The sequence below is a fragment of the Polyodon spathula genome, chromosome 16 (assembly GCF_017654505.1).
Source record: "Polyodon spathula isolate WHYD16114869_AA chromosome 16, ASM1765450v1, whole genome shotgun sequence".
Lineage (NCBI taxonomy): Eukaryota > Metazoa > Chordata > Actinopteri > Acipenseriformes > Polyodontidae > Polyodon > Polyodon spathula.
The window spans coordinates 36,402,584-36,426,381 of record NC_054549.1 but is presented as its reverse complement, the minus strand read 5'-3'; the positions used below and the strand labels follow the sequence as shown (position 1 = coordinate 36,426,381).

Genomic DNA, 23,798 nt, shown 5'->3' with positions numbered 1-23,798 from the left:
CGAGTGTGTAATGACTGTTGTAAACAGAAAAACACCATTTCATGGTCCTTGTCATTCTGGTGTTAAAATTAAGTAGGGTAAACAAAACAAACAAACTAACGTCCGTGTGGGCTGTGAGGAAGGAAAAGGCTTGTTTTTAACATGCAGTGGCAGTAACAATCTGTTACTCCACTGTCATCTTTCTGCAATGTGATTAAAAGAAACTGTTACTAGTTTTGCAATACAAAGACTATATGCATTCTGTACAATGGAATTGGAACTTTAGGTCTTCCTGAATTGGATTGTAAAAGTAAAATGTATTCTAAAATGTAAATGAATAGAAACAGCACATTCTCAATCTATCCTTTTATCATACTCTGAAAGGAATGATTTAAGTTACCATTTACTCTTCTTGGCTTCACAAAACTGTAACATTAGCGTTCCTAACAAACTGCAGCTAGCTAAAAGTCAGGAAGAGCGACCCCACGATAATTCTGAAGTCTAGATATGCGAAGCAATTATGGGAAAGTGCAGTGGTTAATCACTGTTAGATGCTTTCATGTGTTCAAGAGGGTATTGAAACAGTTTAGAAGCTGCTTGCATTGGATTGCTACCTCAAGGTGTACCATGGCAGAACTCTGTTTTGTTTTGTTTTGCCCAAGGGTTCCAGTAAATGAAGAAAAGCCAGTTTGCATCAGCTTTTTTTTTGTTGACATGTGGTAACAATTTCCCCAGTTCTCTGTTGTTGCAGGGAAAAATAACCTATAACTGCACTGCATGGCCAGCCACGAAAATTGTCATTCAGGTTTGCAGAACCAAGCTTTTGCATTTTGTGCTGACCCAGTAATGACTTCTTTGCATTGCTGTCACATTTCATTTTGTGGATGATGAGCTGTTTTGGTGCAGGAACGAAATTAACTTTACACAGAATGTACAAAATAGTGCATTTCTTCAAAGCTGATTTGTTCTTTACACCCATTTTTTGCTTTCTAACTTTTCTAAGCAGCTGTGAATTAAGATCTACAGATTGTAAATTAAGAGTCTACTGAAAAGAAAAGGTGGAAACTTAATACTGTTAAACGTAACACAGTAAAAAACCTAACAAACTAAAAATGTAAAACAGTATTTCTTGCAGTCCTGTTTTCTCTGTGTGCCTGTGCTATGAATGGCTTTTAGCATTCATTGTGATGTCAAACGCGCTGATCATACAGAATCACAGTCCTGTTCCACGTGAACCTCACATTCAAACCAGTACTCGTTTTCCTGGGAGGAATCCGTGCAATTTTGTTGGAAACAGATGTACATGGTTTAATGCAAGAACAGTCTTGCAATCTCCTGTGTGATTTGCCTAAAGGGAACAAGGCAGGGTTCTGCTTGTACCATGGGCTCAATTCAAAGGCTGTTTCGCTTAATCAGATATGTTAAGGAGGGGAATGCAATTCACTTTTAACTGGGAGATAAAGCAGTTTAAGGAAAAAAAAAATTGATTGCCTTAATATCTTATTTGGATGAAAAGAATATCCATTTGCTTCATTCTCTGTGTTAAATGTGTGAGTTTATATTTTTGTAAATGGTCCTGTTGGCTCTTGGTAAACCAGAAGACAGAGAAACTATGCTTTTCAGATCTATGAGCCTTCCACTCTGGTTTGTGAGTTCCCCTGAGATCCAGAGTCTTGTCTACTGCAGTATCAAGAATATACACACATACCCAAGCAGAGGTATGCATAGAGTTACCAGTTTAACTTGTGGGAAGATTTTTCTAAAAACGTCAGCATCCTCCTTAACTGCTTGTTTCAGTTATTCTGATTTGTCTTTTATCAATTTCAGCTGCACTACTTGGAATAGAAACACTAACCATTCTAAAGACATTTGCCAATCAGTGCCCAAGAAACATGTTTTAAGTTAGGCTCTGCTGATGACAGTTTTTAAATCTGTTTAAACCCAAAATAGTGTATTTACTAAAAATGGTTTAACTACGCGAAATTCAATAAAGAGAAGATTTATTTATTTATTTGTTTGTTTGTTTGTTTCTTTATTTATTTATTTTTTGTTGTTGTTACTTGCAATGTGTGATATTCACTGAGGAAAAGAAACTGAAGTGTTGCATTAATTGCAAGCTCATTTTTGTAACTAAGGTTTCAAGAGGTCTTGTTCTCTATAACCTAACCTGTTGATTTCATTTTAAAAAGCATCTTTGTTTTACACAATACTGTATTATTGAGTAATCTCTCCTCCAGGTAGTGGAGGCACCCCTACTTACTGTAAATGTGTTTAACCTCAGTGACGCACTTTTCCGAGATGCCGGTACTGTAGCTGTAATTTTATTGATTAGATACAGCATGCCATTTGTGAATACCAAATCCAATCCAATGCAAACTAAAGAGCCTAGCGATTTGCAGTTATGTCTTCGTTTTGGTTGGGGAGCCTGGTTAGAGTGTCTGGACAGAAGGTATAAACGAGTGCTGTGGGGTAGGCTTTTGTCCATTAGCAGAGTAGATCAATTAAGTTTGCTTAGAGGTTTACTGCCACAGGCTCCATAGCTCCAGTGGTTGCTGAGCAACTCAGTAAGGTAGGTTGCATGGGTGCCGCTTTAGGAAAAGACGTGCTTTATTAAGTGCTTTGTGTATTACCTTTTCATTTTGAATCCCCAAAGAGAAGTAATGATTATATATGATTGAGCATCTGCCCCTCCAAACATTTTGCTACCTGTATGTACAAGTGCCAGTGTGTAAATAGCCTTGACACTGTTTAAATATTTCACATGAATTCAAAACCTCAATAGGGGATGTGGTAATTGGCATGGAATATTGGAAATAATTAGAAAAATCTAAGAACGACCAAGCCCAGTGAAAAACACTACTTATATTTTTCTCCAGTTCATAGGATAATGATGATAAATGGCACACTAAATATTATGTGGTAATTGCCACTTGGAAAATTATACAAAATCTGTTTAACCTTTTGTGGGAATGGAATTTGGCTTCAATGGATTATTTTTGGCAGCTTGGGCAGACTGAAAAAAAAAAGCGTTGCTATTATCTTGTCTTAAATTTGAAGCATCTGATTTGTTGAATGCAACACTGGAGACGATTGTGATCAAAACAGCATGGCCACATGTGCAGGATCTATCCTTGTTATACTGTAACATACTAACCACAGTATAGTCCTTTATGTCTACGATTCCCTGTATATTCAATTCCAAAATAATGTGATATTTTAAAAAAATGTTGTCAATGAGAATAGAATAATCTAGTCTTTAGTAGAATTTAAATAGAATTCCATTTTATCTGCAGAAAATTGTTCCAATTGGCCATATTGTCATTGGACTATTTTCTGCTGCTTGTACTGTTAAAGTATCATTAGTGTAGTATTTTATTTTTAATCAGAAATAGCCCTTTTCACTCCTGTGCCTGATCCTGTCAGACCTACAGTGTTTCTACTCTTGTCTTGAGTCACTCTAACATTCTCTTCTTCTAGTTCAAGGGAGAAAAGAAGTCAGTTGAGGTGCTCAATTTAAAGTGTTGCATGACATCATGTCTGCTGCAGACATCCTAAATGGTTGTGAAAGTTGAAGGCATGACATTACTTCCAGACTTTACAGACGGATTGCAGAGACAGCCCATCAGCCTGCATTGTTTAAATACACTTGATTGACTTTGTCATCTTCGAGCAGTTCTCTGCATCACAGGGTTAGTGATCACAATCTGTTTTTAAAGAAAATTAGCCTTAGAATTATAGTCCTGTTGAGGATATATACTGTACAGCTCCATTACAGAAACGTGGCTATGCTTAGGCACTATGTGACCTGGGACATGAGGGAAGTATATTTTAAAAGCCAGATCATTTATTTGAACTCATCATCAGATCCATTAAGGGTTCCCATCAGTTTCAGACTGGATTTATTTTTTTACCAGAATGTATGTGCTAATTGTTGGTGTTCATTTATTTTTACATTCAAATACCTTATTTCAGAAATGTGTGCAATTAAAGCTGGGTTCCAAGTAAAATTCTCACTGAAAATGCAGTTACAGCATTTGGCCAGCACTGGCACAATGTGCTATGAAAAAAGAAAAAAACAGTAGCAGTCCATATCAGTAAAAGCAAAGCAGCAATAATCCCACCAGTATTTTAACCTAAAACTAAGCGTTACTAAAGGTTTACTAAGGCAGTGCTAGCACTTTATGGAACTTTATGGTACTAATGCCATGAAGTGCACATGTTTTGCATCACGAGCTAAGTTACAGTATACAACATGTACAGGAATCACCTGTTTAAATACTTACTCACTTGGAAACAAGTGTTTTAATAAGATCCCTGTTGTTGAAATCTGAAACTCGGAAATGTTCTTGGTCACATTTCTCAGAAGCCATTTCTGAAAAGGAAAGGTTTACAGCCTGACTTGATGCTGATTTTCATCACACTTTTATCCAAAGTCTTTTTTCGTCCTTGATCTTGCTTGCACCCTGTACAATAAAACCTGATAAATTGTCTGTCAGTCACGTACAGACAGCAGGATATGTTGGACTAAGTAAATGAGGACTTAAGGATACCTTCCCTTGGATGATGTTTAAACTGTAGAACATATGATTCCAGTTAATAAAGCAAGGCGAATTACCCTACATATTGCAGGAACTAAATTAATTTTAGGCAGCAGATGCAAAATAATGCAATTCTTCAAAGCTGATTCGTTCTTTTCACCCATTTTTATATCTAAAACAAATGCTTCTACTTACCTCTTTCATCACTAGATAACGTAACAGAAAAGTTACCCTAGGATAACAAATAATAAATAAACAAATAAACAAATAAATCTTATACTGGAACGGCCTGCGGTTTTCATACTGGTATACAGGTATGCAGAGCTCACAGAGTTAAGCACATTGTTTATATGCAGCTCTGTTGAGAAATGATGTTAAAAAACTGTGTCCTCAGGTGAATTCTGTCTGAATGAAAAGATTTATTGAAATAGATGCATTGTGTGGCCCCTTATTTGGCAGCAAATGGTTAGACAAAAAATATGAGATGTACAAAGAAGCCGTCAGCTTAGTAAAATAAAGCGAGGAGCACTTTGGCAAGGTCCAGCATACTACAGGAAAAAAAGGGAAAAACAATACTTTCAATTTTGTTTTTTTTGTTTTTTTTGCTATGCAGTTAGCCTGAGTTCAGATTAAAACAGCACTTAAATAATAAAGGGCTGTTATCACATTAACAGTGTTTAATGTTCAGCTAAATAATTTTGCTCAAGTAAAGCTGTCATATCAGAAGCGCTTTAATAAGTACCGTATGGCATTTTGCTAAAAGTGAACTTGCGCCAGAGAGCATTAAGAGGATTAAATATTTCCACTACTGGTAATTTTATCCAAGAATGAAAGCACTATTAATCTACAAAGTGCAAATATTAACTGTCAAGATCCAAAGCAGCCCTGCAGCATATACACATAATTCATAATGTGATGAATGAAGAGTAACTTTTTTTATACAAATATTGTTAAACCCTTCCTTCCTTCAAAATAATAATAATAATAATAATAATAATAATAATAATAATAATAATAAAGAGAATTAAAATTCCCTTCTCATATTTTCCAGCCAAATTCATTCCTCTCAACCCGCGGATCTGTTAAATTGGTTCTTTCTGGTGCGTGCCTCTGAAATAGGAGGGGTGCAGTGTTTATTTGTAGAGGCTTTGCAGGTGCGTAAATTACATGTCATGTTTTTGCTTGGTTCTGGACTGACAACTATGTATAAAGGTTAGAGGTTAATGGCTTAATTTGCAAATGAAAACTAAAGCATCAAGTACTGACATCCCCTTCTATAATTGGGACAGCCAGTGCACTACTATTTGAGGCATTCCTTGAATAGACACTTGTTGCACTGAATTCAATTACAATTGGGCTACTCCTCCTTCTTTCCTTTTGGTTATTCATCTATTATAAACCAAGTCTTGTAAGTGTGTAATAGTTTCACAGACCCCGATTATCACTAATCCTGGACAACATAATGTTATCTTAGGAAAGAGAGTCCAAGATTAGTGCTAATCGGTCTTTGAAACCAGACCATTATGTACAGAACAAGGCAAAGACATGTACGGGGCTGGAGTGGGGGACTAGACAAGACAAATGTTTTTTCTTCTTTATTAAATCTCCCACACATCATTGTAGTAGGCCTTAAGCATATTAGTAGTTTGTTGCACAATGTTTTGAATGTATGTGTTTTGCAGAGAAAAAGACGTCAAAACTGCACTGTGCCATCTGTTAGGATTTTCTTTGCAAAGGTGTTTATGTATACTTTCTAGTCACTGTTTTAGAAACCGAATGATTGATATTGGGTAACCAGTGGTTTTAATTGCAGCCCAGATATGTGCACTTAGGAGAAAAAGATTTCCCAAACTGAAGGGAGTTGCCCTGCGTTACGGAAAGGGGCTGTGGCTGATGAAACAGGGGTTTCTAAGGCCTGACTCTGAGTGTGTCCATCTTGTGTACTTTTATGACTCATCTTAGTTTCACTCCACAGTCACTTTATTACTTTCTGTTTAATGCCAGAGAAAGCCCGTTGCACATTTTACAAGGCTGCTGATTTGTAGCCAAAATCTTCATTATTAAAGAGGAAAGGATCAAATGCGTTAATCTCTCTTTTTTTGCAGCAGCCGTTGCAGGGCTTCTTGTACCAGGGTTCAGATTGGAATTGGCTGTCGCAATCCGTATAAAAAAAGCGTTCTTTACAAGTTTGCCAAGAATTAATAGTTTTGCAACCGCACAATCTTGAAAATGTATCAAGTAATTTTTAAATGATGTGGTGCTGAGTGAAAGGTTGGAAAGAGATTGCTTTTTTTTTTTGTTTTTTTTTATATGGGACGGTAATATTTGTAATATATCTGTACTGTTGCATGCCTGAACGCACTCCTGCTTCTTTCTTTTTTAAATGGATTGGATCACAGTGTAAAAATCCTTCTATGCTACAGGAGAGAACAAATGGTCCATTTTAATTGCAAAAAAGAATGTGCAACCTGACGTCTGATAGATCATGCTAAACGAGTCCCTTATTACAGGGAGGCGTTTCTGCACACTGTTTTGCCTATTGTTTTAAGCAACTGCAGCGTTAAAAAGATGGGATTTAAACCAAAAATAACCAGAAACAAGTTTGTGTGAATTTTTGCTTTTTCACTCTAGCAGCCGTTTGAGAATTATCCATACAAGATGATGCAATTAGAAAAACTCCCACAGCATTGAGGTATTTGTACTTAATGTGGGTACTGTAATCAGTTGAGCCTTTTAATTTCCTTCTGTTTACACAAGTTGTCAGGCATTGTAAAGTATCTAAATTGTTTTAACGGCAACAAAACGTAGGCAGTGATTTAATTGGCTCCTATAATAACATTTAATTTGTAAAGGCTGTCATTTGCTGATAACGAAATCTGTTATAACTGATAGCTTCAGCAAGACAGCCCAGAAACAACAGAATGCAAAGAATGCAACCCAATTGATAGCACGTGGCTGTGCACTAAAAGTATCTGTTCAGTTCAATATTTTAAATCTTCTGAAAACAATTAAATGAAATATAGTGACATTAACTGTAGAACATAGAATGACCTTAATTATAGAATTGTTCGTGTGCTTTCTTCAACATAATGGTAATAACAGCAAAGGATACCAGCAAACTGGTCAGTCAAAAAAGTCTGCTTTCTAATGAAAGTACACAGAAGGCCAAAAGGTTACAATTTGTAAATGCAATAATTCAGATTTCGAAATAAGTGGGGATTTTTGTATTGTTACAATATCATGTTATGCTCTGTTGAAACATTAAACTTGCATTTAATTTTTTTCAGGTCGATGCTTTACGATTGCGGTTAGAAGAAAAAGAATCTTTTCTCAACAAAAAGACAAAACAACTCCAGGACCTCACTGAAGAGAAATGCACTCTGGCCGGCGAGATCAGGGATATGAAGGACATGCTGGAAGTGAAGGAGAGAAAGATTAACGTCCTTCAGAAAAAGGTAAGTTACAAGCACCTTGCAAACCATTAATCTGAAGTGGGTGCAAGGGCAGGATCATTGTAAATATAATGTATTTGATCTGTTCACGTGCAATTTTTAATTGTGTGGGGCTGCAACCACATAACCACTAAATGAAACTAATGGAGTCTTCAAATGGTAACGACATATAAACTGCATTTACAAACATATCAAAGCATGGAAGCCCTCGTAGACCATATTGGACAGTTGGAACAAAAATAATGGTGTGTTTTGGCTGCAGTGCCTCCATGACCCGCAGTGGTAATGCTAGAATCCAGGGTTCATGGCTCTGTGAAGAATGTTTCTTTTTTTTTGTTCATAGTTTAAACACAAATGTTGTGGTTAGTCCTGAACTGCTCCTTGCCATTCCTTTGTAAACTGGTCTGTTGTCTGGAGGACTTGGCTCCTGACCTTGACACACTGTACAGCCATGACTACATTTGGCCAAAGTAAACCTCAATAGCTCTCCCAAGACTTATGGCAAGGATGCTTCGTAACTGATTTAGTTTTTCTTTTGGGAGTTTACTCCGGCATTTATTTTCATTTGCCTGACACACGCTCAGGGAAGCCTGTTCTCACAAGAGCAAAATGCATCCAGTTTGCGTTTAGATAAAAAATGTTGTATCTTATCCTCAAAGAGGCTGTATTGAATAAAACATAAATACATATTGTGGGAATAGTAAGAAATAGTAAAAAAAAAAAAAAAAAAAAAGGGTCAATCACATATTCTGTAAAGTCCCTGTAATTAAATAATTATTACTATAATAACCTTCTGTATCCTTATACTGTAATAAATAATTGCTACAAAATCCTCTGTGACCGCAAACGCTAATTAGTCCTCTTTTTTTTTATCAAGGCACCCTTCAGTGATTAAAGCCAGGTCTTTCAATGAATGCACTGTGGCACGTGGGGAGGCACTGTGTATTGCATCCATGCTGATCTGTTTAAAGGCAACCTTTAGCAGTGTTTAATATTATATTTTTTTCTAATTGCAAACAAATTTGGGAGCATGCCACAAATGAAGTAGTCATGTGCATTAATACAGTAAGTATTCGCACCCATGGAGGCACTTTATCCAGTAATTTGGTATTACCAGCGCCATGCTGTGACTGACCTTTTTTTTGTGACCCACACTGGAAGGTTCCTGAGGATTTACAAAGCTGAAGTGTGGCAGAGCTCTATGGAGCAGCCTGGGCTTGGCTCTCTTGTGGCTTAATTACCTCTCCAAACCTAATGATTATATATAGATATGTATCTGTCTATCTGTCTGTCTATTTATCTACCTATCTATCTAGGTTAACAAACATTCCATCAGTCTTCTTCATCATTGTTATGAGACATTAATAAAACGTTTTATTTTACTGTCACTGAACATTGTATATTCCATAAATATTACAAACAAAAAAATATATTGTATACATATGCAAGAACATCAGTTATGTTAATAAATATTGCTTTAATTCAAGTCAAACAATCAGTAAACATATAATAAACCACAAAAAAAACCTTTGAAAACCTTTCCCAAATACCCATATTACCTACCAGTTTGTAAAGTGGTTTCCTTCAGCTACCAGCCTGTTTAGTATGCAGGATCTAGTGTGTATTAATAATGGATATTGTTTCTCTTATAATACTATTCATCTGAACTCTCCCTTGCCGGCTGTCTTTACGACACAGTAACTGACCTGCTCAGATCCTTCAGCTGCTGGTAAGGCAGCGAGTGATCAGTTGAAGGGCGTGACGTTGGATGGCTCCAGTGTGACATTTGGTGGCCTTTCCTTCCCCCAGGGAGGCATGGTGCTGGCCCCATTAGTTGAGGCAATTGATCCATCATGTCCTGTGTTTGAGGCACAGAAACAAACTAACAGTATGATGGGCAGCTTATTGTAATGCAAGTAAAACACCCACTGAGCCAAAAAAAATGAGAAACAAACAAAAAAAAACTCAACAAATTAAAATATGTACTATACTATAAAGGACTCGGTCCATTCCTAAATTGACACAAGTCCAGTTGTCCTTGTTGGCTGGGCAAGCCTTACCTGGCAGTAAATGCTTTTGTCTTGCCTTTAAAAGAGTTTAATCCATGTCAAATTCCAGGTGGGCCCAGGACAGTCCAGGTAAGCAGACAGGTCTTTTATGAAGTAGTCAGGTCAGCCCTAATCTGTTCCATGCAGGAAAAGAGGCAGCTGGATGTAGGAAACGTCAGCTGGGAGGACCAGAGCAGACCCTGGGGCAGGCAGTGTTGCTGGGGAGAGTTGGGAGCCTGACAGGAGTGCTGAGATCAGTCTATGAAACCCTCCTGTGAACTGGGGTGGGGTACAACAGAGCTCAAATGTGTCAAGGCTCTCTACCAATCAGAACGTAATCATGTTATGATAATTGATACCGTATGTTTTTCTATAATATCCTCTGTGCTCATTATGAAGCCGGTGTACCGAAGTGCAAGTCACAGCGAGAGTTGCTATGACTTGTTATGCTATGGTTTAATTAAGTTCCCGCCATTGCCTACTTGAGATCAATAGCAAGCTTTGTTTTATTTTATTTTATTATGTTGTGTAAAGAAACATGCACAAAGTGAATATGATCTCTGAGTTCTCTGCATATATGACTGAGCTCATGTTCTATGCTGAATTGCTCAGGATGTGCATTTGTGTGCTTTTAATGGCAGTGGGTCGGCAGGCTAATGCAATGGTGTACCTAGCCGCTGAGTTGACTTTGATGATACCTTATTTAAATAATGCATCCCCTTGTCTGATCTTCAAAAAAATCTGCTGCCTGCCTGCTCTACTTATTGTTGTTTCCTGTGATTTCATAGCAAAGCTTTTATAATTTAATTTAATGATTTCCTTCCTGCTTTTTGCTTAAGCCTTGAGTAGCTACTTTTTCCAGATCATGTATGTTTGCTCATTGTAGAAGACCATGTCATTCATCGTTACCTAGAATCCTCTCATTGGTCAGTTGCAAAGTGCTTTAATGTCAGAAAATACATTTGCAGCTTTCAAGTCCAAAAGTAAAGCATGTTGTATGTTATTGATGTCTTTTTATTACCGTAGGACCTGGGCTGCGCTCTATAGGCTAATTATGAAGGTCATGAACTGTTCCGTCTAGTGTGTACAGCCAACTGTTCAGTCCAACGTATAGCTAATTCATTCCGAAACCCGCTGCCCTTCAGCTTGAGATAAAGATGCAAGGCTCTAATTAACAAGCATTCCCATTGTGACCCCTCACAATCTTCCATTGCAACATATGTGAAGAGGGTGTACAGGATATTAACCACTTTCATCAGTACCAGGAGTTAAAAGGTTAAATCCTGAATCCACATGTTATTTATATAGATTGGAATATTCAGGGTTTTATCTCGATTTTGCTTCAATTCAGAGTTTATAAACATTTTTGCAGACTTCAAAGTTTTAAAACATGTGTGAACCAAGCCACTTTCATTCAGCCTATAGACTTAGCCTAGAATGAGTGAACATACACTAAATAAGTAATTGTAGGCTTGACCTTAAATATATTTTCTTAAAGCAGGACAACATGGATAACGAACCGGGGAATGTGGAGCTGTGTTTAAACAGTTTGTACAGGTCCTCAAATCCGCAGTCAGAGTTGCTTTCAGAAACGTTTTACAGGTGTTTCAAGTCATTAATCATTAAGTAAATATGCTACAGAGAGTAGGAAGGGCCAATTGCCATGATTGGTTTTCCATACTTCCTGCTTCTCATGTGCACATGCAAGCTCTAAATTACAGTGGTTCAACATGTCAGGTGTGGAGCTTCACCCCAAGATTTACAGTCCTGCCCAGAGAGGAAAAGTGATCCTAGCTATCCCCAAGCATGCATTCTAAAAATATATATATACAAATACTGGGGCGCTGTGGAACTGATTAAACAAAACTTCACAGAGCCATTTGTCTCTTTTAAACGTAGTGTTTAAATCGGTGATACATGTAGAACGAAAGTGTGAACAGTGTTGTTGATAGTATAGAGTGAAAGTGCTGTTAAATATTTGTTGGGATTTTAAGCCTGTGTAATGCATTGTTTTGTCTAAATTGTAGATTGTACAAAGTCTGTAGTCTTAAATTCACTGCCACCCCCCTTACTTCTGAAGTGCATTATAGAAAGATACTGTATCATTGTACTGAGCTATTCTCAGTGATTAAGTAGCACCATCAAATGGCTTAAAAAATACAGCTATAAGCCGAGCTAATTCCCTGTTGCAAAATAACTGTGTGTTATAAGTAGATGTATGACTTTTATACATAATAAATACAGGTATGAATACAAACCAATCATTTCTATGAGCATGCATTTACCATTTCTCTGACATTGGTAACCAGACAGCATTGTTTCAAAGTGTTTAATATTTCATATCTTGAAAGCCAATACATGCAGCTTCTGTTCAAAGGCAGGTAGCTTCCATAGCTGTATCACTTCAAACAGATGGCAACTGCTTGCCTTAGGAAAATACGGAAACGGTCTAACTGCCTTGATCACTGTGCCTGCTCAAGATCTACAAACCTTCCATATCGCATGGCTTGGTCTGGATTGTTCCTTCAGAGGTGGTGTTGAAAGCTGTGTCGTGTATATTTTTAGGTTCAAGAATTTGAGGACCCTTTTTTATGATAGTTTTGGGTTATTACATGCATTTTAAATCATGTGTAAAACGAAGTGTATGTTCCTCCCATAAATCATTTGCAGAATGAGCATTGTACCCAAACAATAACCCTTAAATGAGTGTAAGCCCCATAACACAGTTTTTCATACTATTTTAAAGAAATTTGGCTTGACTTCAAACATATAAAAGTTGCCAAGTTAATGAAGAATGTCAGACACACAGGGATGTACTGCATTAGTCTTTCAGCTGTGGATATAGTGTGTTGAGACAATGTCTGAACATTTTTTTGGGGGTTAAATTCTCTCAGGATAAGGGATTAATCATAGCTGTATAGACTGAAAGTTGTTGAGAGGCAAGTTGGGGCAAAATGTCTTCAGTGGAGACAACAAGGAGCTTATTATTTCAATAAAACAGATAATGCAATAAAGAATCTGTACAGATAAAGAAAACAGAGTGAGCATTGCTGTCATTTATTATGACCAGGTGTCTTTTATTTAATCCCTGAATAATGTGTTGAATCATTTGTAAAATGTACTGGAAAAGGTTGCAATTACAGCATTTTCACATCAAGTACAGATCATAGCAACAGCCTGAGCATTAAATGAAAAACTAAGGGGAATGACCACATTTATCCTTTTCCCAACATGTGCCTGTAGAGTATTTTAAATTAACTAATCACTGTTTACTGTCAGCATTAATTACAACGGAAGAACAAGTGTTTTCTTTTTTAATAAAAAACAAAATAAAAAACAAAATGAATGCATTCTATTTGCTTTTGGTATATGTATTTATGAACATGTTTTATTAAGAAAACATTATGAACGCGTGTTTTTCTGTGCACGTTGTGGTTGCTAGGTTTTTGGGCTCACCAGAAACCTGAATGACTTTCTATTTAAAGGGGCAATTTTGTCAAGATCTTGTTTTCTGTACTTTGTCATACCACTCCCTTTTAGAAAACCTAAAAAATTCAGAGCTTAATACATGTCAACATTATGATATTTTGCCTCATCTGAAAAGGTAACCCACAGAAGCATGAGGCTATAAAACGCCTGTGAAACACACCCCCCCCCCCGCATATCCTAAGACTTGTTTTATTCTTCTAATAATCCGTCTAAAACATAGGTTGGATTTAAGCATTCTTTTATTCTTTTGTTGTCACGGGGAATTTCATAAAAGTGATGCCTTGAGAGGCAGTGAATCCTTCATCCTGCTTGAAACAGATGCTTTCAATCGAGTTGCCCCCATGCATTTAACTGTGTTCCAGACAACAGCACAATCAACAGACGCTGGAAAATAACCCCAGTTCACACATGCTGGTGTTCTTGCGAACCCTGTGCCCATGAAATTCTTGCAATATGTGTCTTGTGTCTGAGTAACATCCATGCCTGTGATCTTTATGTTTTGGAAGAGAACAAAATAACCAAAAAGATCGGTCAGGACTTCCACTTGTTCGAAATAGTAGGCTTCAGGAGAATGAATGATTGCAGTGCATGGCACTAAAGTGACATCTGTTTGATGTCTTTGAATTTGAAGGAAAAATCTGTAATTATACCCGAGTGGGCTTTGCCTTTTTTTTCTGTCAGGTTCGCAGAGAGGCGTAGACATTTAAGCAAGACATACATTTTTCACAGATTTCGTCATGTCAGCAGAGATTAAAGAACTGATTGAGTCACACTTGTATGAATGATATAAGACCAACTGTATGGTACACCCGTCATTTGTGTAGATAAAAACACTCTTTGTTTATTTTCGGTGAAAGTGGGACTTAACCCTTACTGCAGGTGCGTTGTCTTTCATGAAGCCAAATGAACAGAGTAATGGAACAGAATGCTTTTATAAATACAGGAAAACACCTCTTACTCTAGGCATGAGTACTTTAGAGAAGCCTGTACAACACAAGCATTCTCGAAGCTGTTTACTCCAAATTGTAATTAGTATTTTGTTTGTCTGATAGGGAACAGAAAATTAAAAAAGACCATTCACAATTCTAAAACAAAGAAACCCCTTCAGAATATACTGACAATGCCACTACGTGAAATTTATTTCTGATTTGGTAACTTTATTTTTGTTTGTTTGTACCATACGAAAAAAAATTGTGTCAATTACATTTTACAGTAAATAGCTTTGAGACGCATAGTCTTAAAGAATACTCCATGAGGGGCATGTAGTACTGTTCAGTACCATACATTTGATTACAGAAAAAGGCCACGGATGACTCACTGACTTGTGATTCAGGAAGCCACATTTCTTTACGTTAATCATTCTTAAAAATGGTAAGTATTTTAGTTGTCATTTGATAAAAATCGTCATCTGAAGCACTTGAGGGAAAATTTAGTAGAGCACTTAATTGCTAAGAGTTGCGGTTCCCATGATAATCAGGCCTTTGTTTAAATCATTGTTTCCAAGAGCAATCCAACCTCTTTATAAGTTAGACTGTATTGGGATCACCTTCAGTAATTATTCTGCTATAGATTTCAGTTACTCAGGACCAAACCTTCCAAAATATGGTTGTTTATTAAAACGGTTTCTATTGTAGAATCGTAAATAATAGGTAGTATTGCCAAAGGGAACATCATTTATATGGTGAAGCCTGCTACTGGCTGCCAGACTCTTAATTGTATCCTTCTTGTAGCCTAAAATACTGCATGCTTTAAGCCGTCTGTAGTGAATTTAACAACATCACTCACCTTTTAATCATGGGGATCATTATCTTTATGGGGATCATTATTACTGTAATCTTCAAGTTCAAAGCCGCATTTTGTACCCAGCTTGTTGTTAATGCCTATGATGAATAAGAAGCTCCTTGTCTGTATGTTGCCCTGCCTTTCATAGTTACCAGGTGTAGCGGTTGCGGGTTGTGCCAGTTCCTCCAAATAGCTGCTTTTATCAATGCACAATTTTGTTAATAAGTAGACTTGATGCTTAAAACCTGGACAGTATGTTCAAGTTTGGGGAAAATGACCATGACTTCAAATAGCAGCTGTTGCTTATTCACGTCTTTGTAACAGTTTAATTCTTAACACCTTTGATAGAAACACGCGGTCTTGAAGCCCCTGGTGTCTCGCAGTACAGGAGACCCTTTTGGGGGAAGATAATAGGAAGGAAAGGGTTTAAGTTTGTCCAGAGGCGTATCAGAAACAGGTAACTTTTCTAGCATGAATAATGCGTTTTATGAACACAGGCTGAAGCAGGGCTTAGCCCATATGCTGGCGTCCAAGTCAGAAACATGAGGATTTAACCTAAAACACAGATGGGAGGAAGATAAGAGATCCCGCACTGGACTGGTAACACATTTAAAGGAGTGGAGATTAATCTGAAATAGTGTGTGGCCCAAAAGATACACTTCCATGAACCCTAGTAATTTATCTTCGTATGCTTGCTTTCTCATGTTCTCTGGACAGCAGGTGTGCTTACAATATTAGCTGAAGTTGTTACAATTTCAGTGTTATAAATACGTAAATGTCTATTAGTCACAAGGAGCATCCTGCAAAATCTCAGTAAACTTTGCTTCATTTTATAATATAACATGTATGAAAACACGTACGCTATACTCATCGTTTGTCTTTAGCACTCATCTTTAACTGGAAACAGTTCAGAATCTCTAATGAAAAAATCCCAGACAGTATTTATCTTATCCATTCAAATAGCTTTGGCTTGGAACAGGAAACTAGTCTGAATACCCGAAATGATCTAGGAATTGTCCAACATGCGTAGTCTGGCGCAAGCTGAATGTTAGGTTTGTTTGAAAAGTACAATCGGCCCTCAGATATACACTCCGGAGCGGAATGCTGTGTTTCAATCTGTGGATTGGACAGGCTGTCATGGTTTAGAATGATAAGTGTTCAGGTGTCAGCAGGCCATGACTGAAACATGTGCTCAGGGTTGTAAATTTGTCAGATTTAGAGTGGACCAAACTAAGACATATGCAACTCAGCTACTTATAAGAGGCATACGGAGGCCATTATTTATAGAAAAAATAATAAAGTTTGCAATGAGCTGCTTTGAGGGGGGAAAAAACTTTCAGGTGGGTACAGAAAAGTTTAATATAGCCAATAGAATAATAATAAAAAATATGTATTTTGTAGGAATTCTGTATTAGCCTATTGACGTCAACTATAGTGTTGTACCTGTTTGGTTTAGATTGTATATTCTGTTGTTATCACCTAGCCACAGTAATGTCATGAAGAGGTGAAAGGTTAAATAATTTATTTAGTTAAACCGATCGTTCTTGAAGGCAAGATGTTAACTGAGTATTTGACATATATGACATCAAAACATTTGTAAATGTTAAAAAAAGAACAAAAACAAAAAACAAAACATCCCTTTAAGAGATGCATGCTTAATTATATTGTGCTCATTTTTAATTTAGTAAAGCGTTCATAAGAAAATGCATGTCGCAACTTAATCGTATGCTTACACGTTGTACATTCGTAGGAACCATGGTCAAATTGCAGCTTCTGCAAAGAGAGGCCATACAGTTTCTATTGAGCATCAACAGCATTCTATGGCTTAATGTAATGCTGACATGCAGACTTCATTTGCTGTTTTTAACTTTGTTTAGTTTGTAGTGTATACAAGTGAAATCGTGCTGCAGGAAAACAACATGTTCAAAAGCAAAGGGTAAAGTGTGTGTGTGTGTGTGTGTGTGTGTGTATATATATATATATATATATATATATATATATATATATATATATATATATAGATATATATATATTACTTATTTTAATGAAAATGTTATTTCTTTCTGTGTTTATTAATAAATAAATACATAAATAAAATGCATGCACGCAGTCTCCAATTATAAACTGAATATGAGGATTTCCATTACTTAGCAGACTGCTTACTGCTTGTAAACTCTTATCATGTCCTGTAGACATTTTTTGGAACATGAGTGTGCACAGTTCAATGGTGGTTTTTCTAACAACACTGAACAGTGAAGCACTTTTTCTCACGCTTGTGTTCCAGTGTTGGCAGTGAATAGTTGCCAGTTAAACAGAACTGAATTTGGAAATGAAACACCTGCGCAACAGTCGTGCTCATGTTCAATCACATTCTTTTATACATACAGGAGTTTCTTTGCTTGGACGGCAAGTTTTCCTTCAGTTGCTGGTCAGTTAAGGTTCATTATCCTTGTCATCGGGTTTCTTTCGACTGATTATTATTATTATTATTTTATTTATTTATTTAAGTGCCCCCCCCCCCCCCCCCCCCCCCCTTGCCAGATTATATTTGTTGCGCTTGCTGTTCATGTCCATCAGTATTTTATTACCATGGTTTTTTACTAAGTGGTCAGTAAGCAAACACTGATCAGTGGTGTGGAAGAAACATCAAATACCACCATGCACTGAACAAAGTGCTTTCAGGAAGCTATCATGGGATATCTACTGTAGCAGCATTGATTGAAATAAAAACAATTCCCGCTTTTTACCAAGCTGATCACTGGATCAGTATGTTCTACAGTAATAATTATTTTAACCACTGAGCCTGTGTTTTCTGCATAACATGGCTGAAGTTTTAAAGTGTTCGAGATGAAGCTATGTTTGTTACAGTCTCATCACGTTGATGCATCCTGTGTTCTATGTATTGTAGCAGGATGTTTTCAGTCATAGATTTAATCATATTGAAATACTGTATTTAAAAGTTAATATATAGTCAAATAGAAGTCTGCTACTGAACTAATTGCAACACAATGTAGTTTACCTCTTGCAGTATAAATTACAACTATATATATATAAAACACAACACTATATGACACAGATGAATAGTTATAATAGTATCAATACAGTACAAATGACAGCACATTCTTTCCATTCTTCTCTTTAAGAAACTAAAGGTCTACTCTTGCTGCCTAAAGCCAGACTTAGGGAACTGTGGGGCCCTAGTTCCTCCTTCCAGCCCGAATCGTATAATCAGACATCACAACCACTTAAACACTAATCCACTTCATAGACTAAATGTGCGTTTATACTGGCTTTTTTAATAGCAGCATTAGACTGTCTTAAGGATCGCCTAAATTGCTAGTGTAAACGCAGCTGGAATAATTTAAACTGGATTAGGGTTAGTCCTGCACCTGAGGTACAGTATGGTGCCAGTTTGCAGCTCATGTAATTGCAGTAGTTACTCATGCTCGATGGAGACAAAGCCATTGACCATGACCAACTTTCCAGCTGTAACAAAAGCTAAAACAAACAAACGCAAGGGAATCATTTGTATTTAGCTGCATTTGAAAGAATTATATACCCTATTCCTTCGAATTAAAGATGCCCTCGAATTTAAGACACAGCCCAAATTTCCCATCCTCCAATTTGAGGTAAAAATAAAACATCAAATAATTATGCATTTCCAAAGACACAACCTCAATTACGCATATGGAGGCAGTTTGCGTCCATCTGCTAACACGCAGAGCAGTGCAATTATGTGCTGCTTCTCATTTCCAGCCGTGATTACTCGCACCTGTTTTTCTCCCAATTTGTGAACTGTTGTGTTGGGGTGGGGGGGGGGTCGGATCAACATTTCCGATCTGTCCAAGCTGTAACTGTTTGTTAGAAACTCTGAAATTGTAAAAGCTTCTCTTTGAATTCCTCAGGAAGCTAATGACTCTTTTTTGAAAATGGCTGCCTTTATGTCATGGCTGATTCGAGAATCGGGGCAGTAACGTTTTGGTTCGTCTTCTCTCTGCAGTAAGTCACCTTGCTTCTTGTGTATTCGGGCAGTGATGTCTTTATTCATCTTTTCTCAGCAGTAAGTCACGTTGCTGTTTGTGTACTCAGGTAGTCAGGTATTTTGTTGGAGATTTGAATACATGCATCACTGTACTGTACTCGAATTTAAGACGCAGGCTATTTTTAATAAGCCATTTAGAAATTATGGTAAATACTGCAGTATGTAAATGTGGCTACTTTTGCCAAAATAGTTTTCATGCACATCAAAACAAGCTGACATGAACTTTAAGGTAATATATTTTGATTTGCAGTGACTGTGAGTGCTTGTTCGCTCCAGCCCCCAAACCCCCTCCCCGAGTTGCATTTGAAACGGATTCCAGACGATATATTTAATTGAACACCTCTAATCAGAAATATCTCCCTCTTTGGGCTGGAGCAGGTTTGACCTCCTGACTGGAATGACAGCGTTGTCAGCATTTTTTGATCTGGCATGTTTGTCATCACCACCTTGCTGTTCCTCCTGTTTAATTCTTCTATAAAAGCTGCATTATACCCTACGGTTCTAACTGTGCCAGTTATGCACAGCGACTTGCCGCTAAACCTGATATTGGTGGTTGTGATTCTGCAGCAGCAAACCTCTTTCACATGGGATTATCATTCTTTCTCCTATCCTCTCTTACTTGAAATCTTGTAGCAGTATTAAAGCTGTGACCGGAATGGCTTTTCCTTGCTGAGCATAATGTTACACCTCTTAACAAGGGAAAAAAGGTGAGCGAACCGCCAGCTTTTAGCTGGTTTTATGGCTCACATTTATTAGGTGTTGCATTTCTGGGATTTTTCTTTAATTTTCAGATAATACCATTCCTACTTTGATCATGGAAAGGTGGATTGAGGTACCGTGGCGATTCGGTAAACATGCTCCCCTACTTAACCATTTGTTAGATACATTTTATCACACCTAAGATGAGAGGAAAGCTTGTGGTAATTTACACACACGTAAATCAAAAGCACCTGCTCAACATCAATTGAGTTTAGGTATAAATGCTACAGTAATTTACCTGTCAGTAAATGTTAAACCCTGTATCATTCACCTTGTTGTAAAAATAATAAAGTGAGCATCATTTCTTGTTTTTGTGGGACACATATGTCATTTCTGTACCTTAAAGGGTTAAAAAGAGAAAGTGAGAGTGAAAGAGAAAAAGAAAAGACTGAAAATGAGTCAGAAATATAAAACTTGTACACAGTGTACTTGTTAATCCTTCAAATATATGCAGTCAGTACCCATGCAGAGAGTTAACATCTCTGTAACTGCCATCAAATGAAGAAAAAGCTTTAAATATTTATATTCATAAAGGGCAGTCACCCGTAAGTAATGAATAAGGTAAACTGTTAGCTTTAAATGTTAGTCAAAGGGATGTGGCTGTAAAGATCTTTTTTTTTTTTTTTTTTTTGCTAGAACATGATACATTTATTTGTGTAATTTCGATCTTTTCTTATGCCCTTTTGTTATGGTCCAAAGACTTTATCCGTACTTACAATCAGACAAGAATGTAAGTGTAATCCTCGCCAAAAAGTGTTTGGTGATCAAATAGTTGTAGCCTTAGGTGAATTTTGACGAGTCACTAGTTCCAGTATGGATAACGCAAAGCTTAAAAAACCCTGAAAAAACAGCTTGTCATTTAGTTCCTTTTGTGTGTAGCCAAGTGAAGTTTAAGTCTATTGAAAATATTTCTGGAGGTTCACTGTAGGCTGTTGTGCCCAAAAATTGACAACCATGGATTAAGAAATAACTCAATAATCCAATAACCGGACAGATTACTTCTTTTTTTTTTTAAAAAAAGCATGTTCTTTATGACTTAACATAAAAGTTCTGCTTTCTAAACCACCTGAATTCTTTAGAACAAAGAAAAAGTGTTATGAAAAAAACCTTCAGAGCATTCAAAAGGGATATGTGTATGGATCAAATTTAGAGAACAGAGCCCTACTGCTGGTGCTTTCGCTGAAGAGGACACCTTTCCTCATTATTCTGTATTTTGCATTATATAATTTAACAAGAACCAAGTGGAGCTCCTCTGTTGAAGCAGAATGGGATTTTAATGTTGACCGAATTATTTGTTGTTTACAAATATTATGGAGCGCCAGAAGTCCTAAACTGATATTCATTTTGAGGTCAAACTGGGAGCAAATCATGGAAGATCAATAGGCACTGGACTCTTTCATCTTAATGATTTCCATCTGATTGCTGCAAATCTGATACAAGCTGCAATAGCTGGGCTGTTCCAAAGCACAGGGCAAATCAGATAACCCAAAGTGACCAGGTTACAGCAGGGCTTTGGTATTTACATACATTAGTCAAATTCGAGACAGAAGTATTAGTGCTGGAGATATTAGCTGGGTGGGCTGGGTTTTTTTCACTTCATACTAGGATCAAAGCTCTGGCAGAAGATGAACAAAATCTACATTTTTTACCTAACCAGATGAAAATGGTCCCATAATTCCTATTGTAATGAGAACTCCTGTTGTAAAAGACTCTCCATAGAAAAGAAAATGGTGCCGCGGTTACCCAGCTTGTCCTCATTGCAGAATATAGTGTGAGCAATACAGTACAGGGCTGCTTGACATTTGACTTTACAGTACAGGGCTGCTTGACATTTGACTTTACAGTACAGGGCTGCTTGACATTTGACTTTACAGTACAGGGCTGCTTGACATTTGGCTTTAGGAATAAGAATTTATTGTTGTGATTTTTTTTTTTTTTTGTAAGTGTAGACAAAAAAAGTGCAAGGAAAAAGAAGGTGTCTAAATGTCTAAGTTTATTAAAGTTTTCTGAAGCATTATATATTGTAAACTTTAGCGACTAATAACAACAAGTTGTCAAAAAGGAAATGGAGCACTGCTGGTATAGTTTTATGACTGATTTGTGTTGCGTATTATAATACAGAACAATCACATAGTCCTAGACATACAAGTTACATCCCCTAAACCCGACTGTTATGTGGCAGTCTGACTCCGGATGCAAAATATGCAAGTAGCATTGCCAGCTGACCTGACTTGCCCTGAAAGACTAGTATACAGCGGGGTCCTGGGAAGGGTTGTAGAGCTTCTAAAGCCAGGGGATGTCCTAAATCAACGCATGGTCAAAGTCAGAAATGAAAGCTGAGAACTCTGGAGCAGAGAGGATACAAGCCAGACCCAAGCTTGATCCTGGAGACTGGACACAGGCAATGTAGAGACTGAACTGTTTTTTTTTTCCTCCATCTTAGGCTTTTGCTTCTGCGGACCATTTTAGGTGGAGCTTCTCGATAAATCTTGTAATCTTGTTTACTCTAGACTTTAATTCGTTGAACAAGTTTGTGGTCCCCAGCAAGGGGTCAGATCAAGCTTTAATTCATGTTATATAAACAATTAGCCATTAACATACTGTATATGCAAAATAAATGTGACCTGCAAGGTTTGCCATTGAAGAATATTTGCCTTCCTACAAAGCCCAGTGCATTTTTTAGGTAAGGCTCACTCTGAAAATGTAATGAACATCCTGGAAACTGGGGTTTTCTGTTCATTGTGTTTTAGTGGGCCCAGTGTATCCTGGACTATGAACCACATTGTTAAAGCAAAGTTCTGAAAATTTGGAAGCAGATGTGATTTTCCATGTTAGTGGCACCACAGTGTATGAACACAATCTGGAGAATGTAATGAACATATGTACAACACTGACAGTCCAGTATGTAACAGCATCGTTATGACACAGTGTTGTTTGAGAATCTATCATATACTAATGTATGGTGAACCTTCTATATACAACACTGATTTTATATATCTAGATCACTTGGCTTGTACAATTTGTTCTTGAAATGTCTATAAATATTTTAACAAAAATGTTTTAGTGACTCAAAAAAGTAAAGTGAGCCGTGGGGTTTTCCCATTTCCTTAAGAACCTTGGACCAGTGCAGAAAGAAACATATTTACAATGGGTGTATAACAAAGCCACAAGAAGTTGAAAATTGAATGAAAAATGAGCCGCTGTCAGAGTGACCAAGTAATATGACATTTCAATCTGTGCAGGCCAGCACACCTATTGTTCTGCTTTATACAGTTATTCAAGAAGTACACCAGCTGCCTTTTTGCACTCTCAACATAGCCGGCTCCAGTGCTTTCCTCTTGGTCATTTCTGGCTCCCAGGGCATGTTTGCATGTTTCTGCAATGGGTCATTAACATTAGGCGTCAGAAGATTTGCTACAGAGTATACACACCAATAAAAGCTGAATTGTATGTAAAGTATCCTGCAGCATGTTTTTGTTATAGACCAGGTTGTATATTGTATATTTTGTATCGTTTCACATCATGTCTATTTTAAGCTGACAGGCTATGATCAATGATTAGGAATCATTAAACATGTAACTTATTGTCCACATTATTATTATTATTATTATTATTATTATTATTATTATTATTATTATTATTATTATTATTATTATTATTATTTTCAGAATCACATATAATGCAAGCTCTTCTACAATTTAAGGAAAAT

General features: G+C 37.0%; 1 protein-coding gene and 1 long non-coding RNA gene across 11 annotated transcripts in view; one reads left to right on the top strand and one right to left on the bottom strand.

The window, feature by feature from the left end:
• Positions 1-23,798, top strand: part of LOC121329395 (ERC protein 2) — a 262,968-nt gene that overhangs the window by 59,349 nt on the left and 179,821 nt on the right. For all 10 annotated transcript variants that reach the window (XM_041274987.1, XM_041274985.1, XM_041274984.1 and 7 more), the window contains exon 7: positions 7,805-7,972. In XM_041274987.1, the coding sequence (XP_041130921.1) occupies positions 7,805-7,972 (168 nt within the window). The remainder of the gene's footprint in view (positions 1-7,804; positions 7,973-23,798) is intronic.
• LOC121329396 lies at positions 7,845-10,255 on the bottom strand. The gene is made up of 3 exons (XR_005951769.1): positions 10,030-10,255; positions 9,676-9,827; positions 7,845-7,930 (listed from the first exon to the last, which is right to left on the bottom strand). It is a non-coding gene; the product is annotated as an uncharacterized LOC121329396 (long non-coding RNA).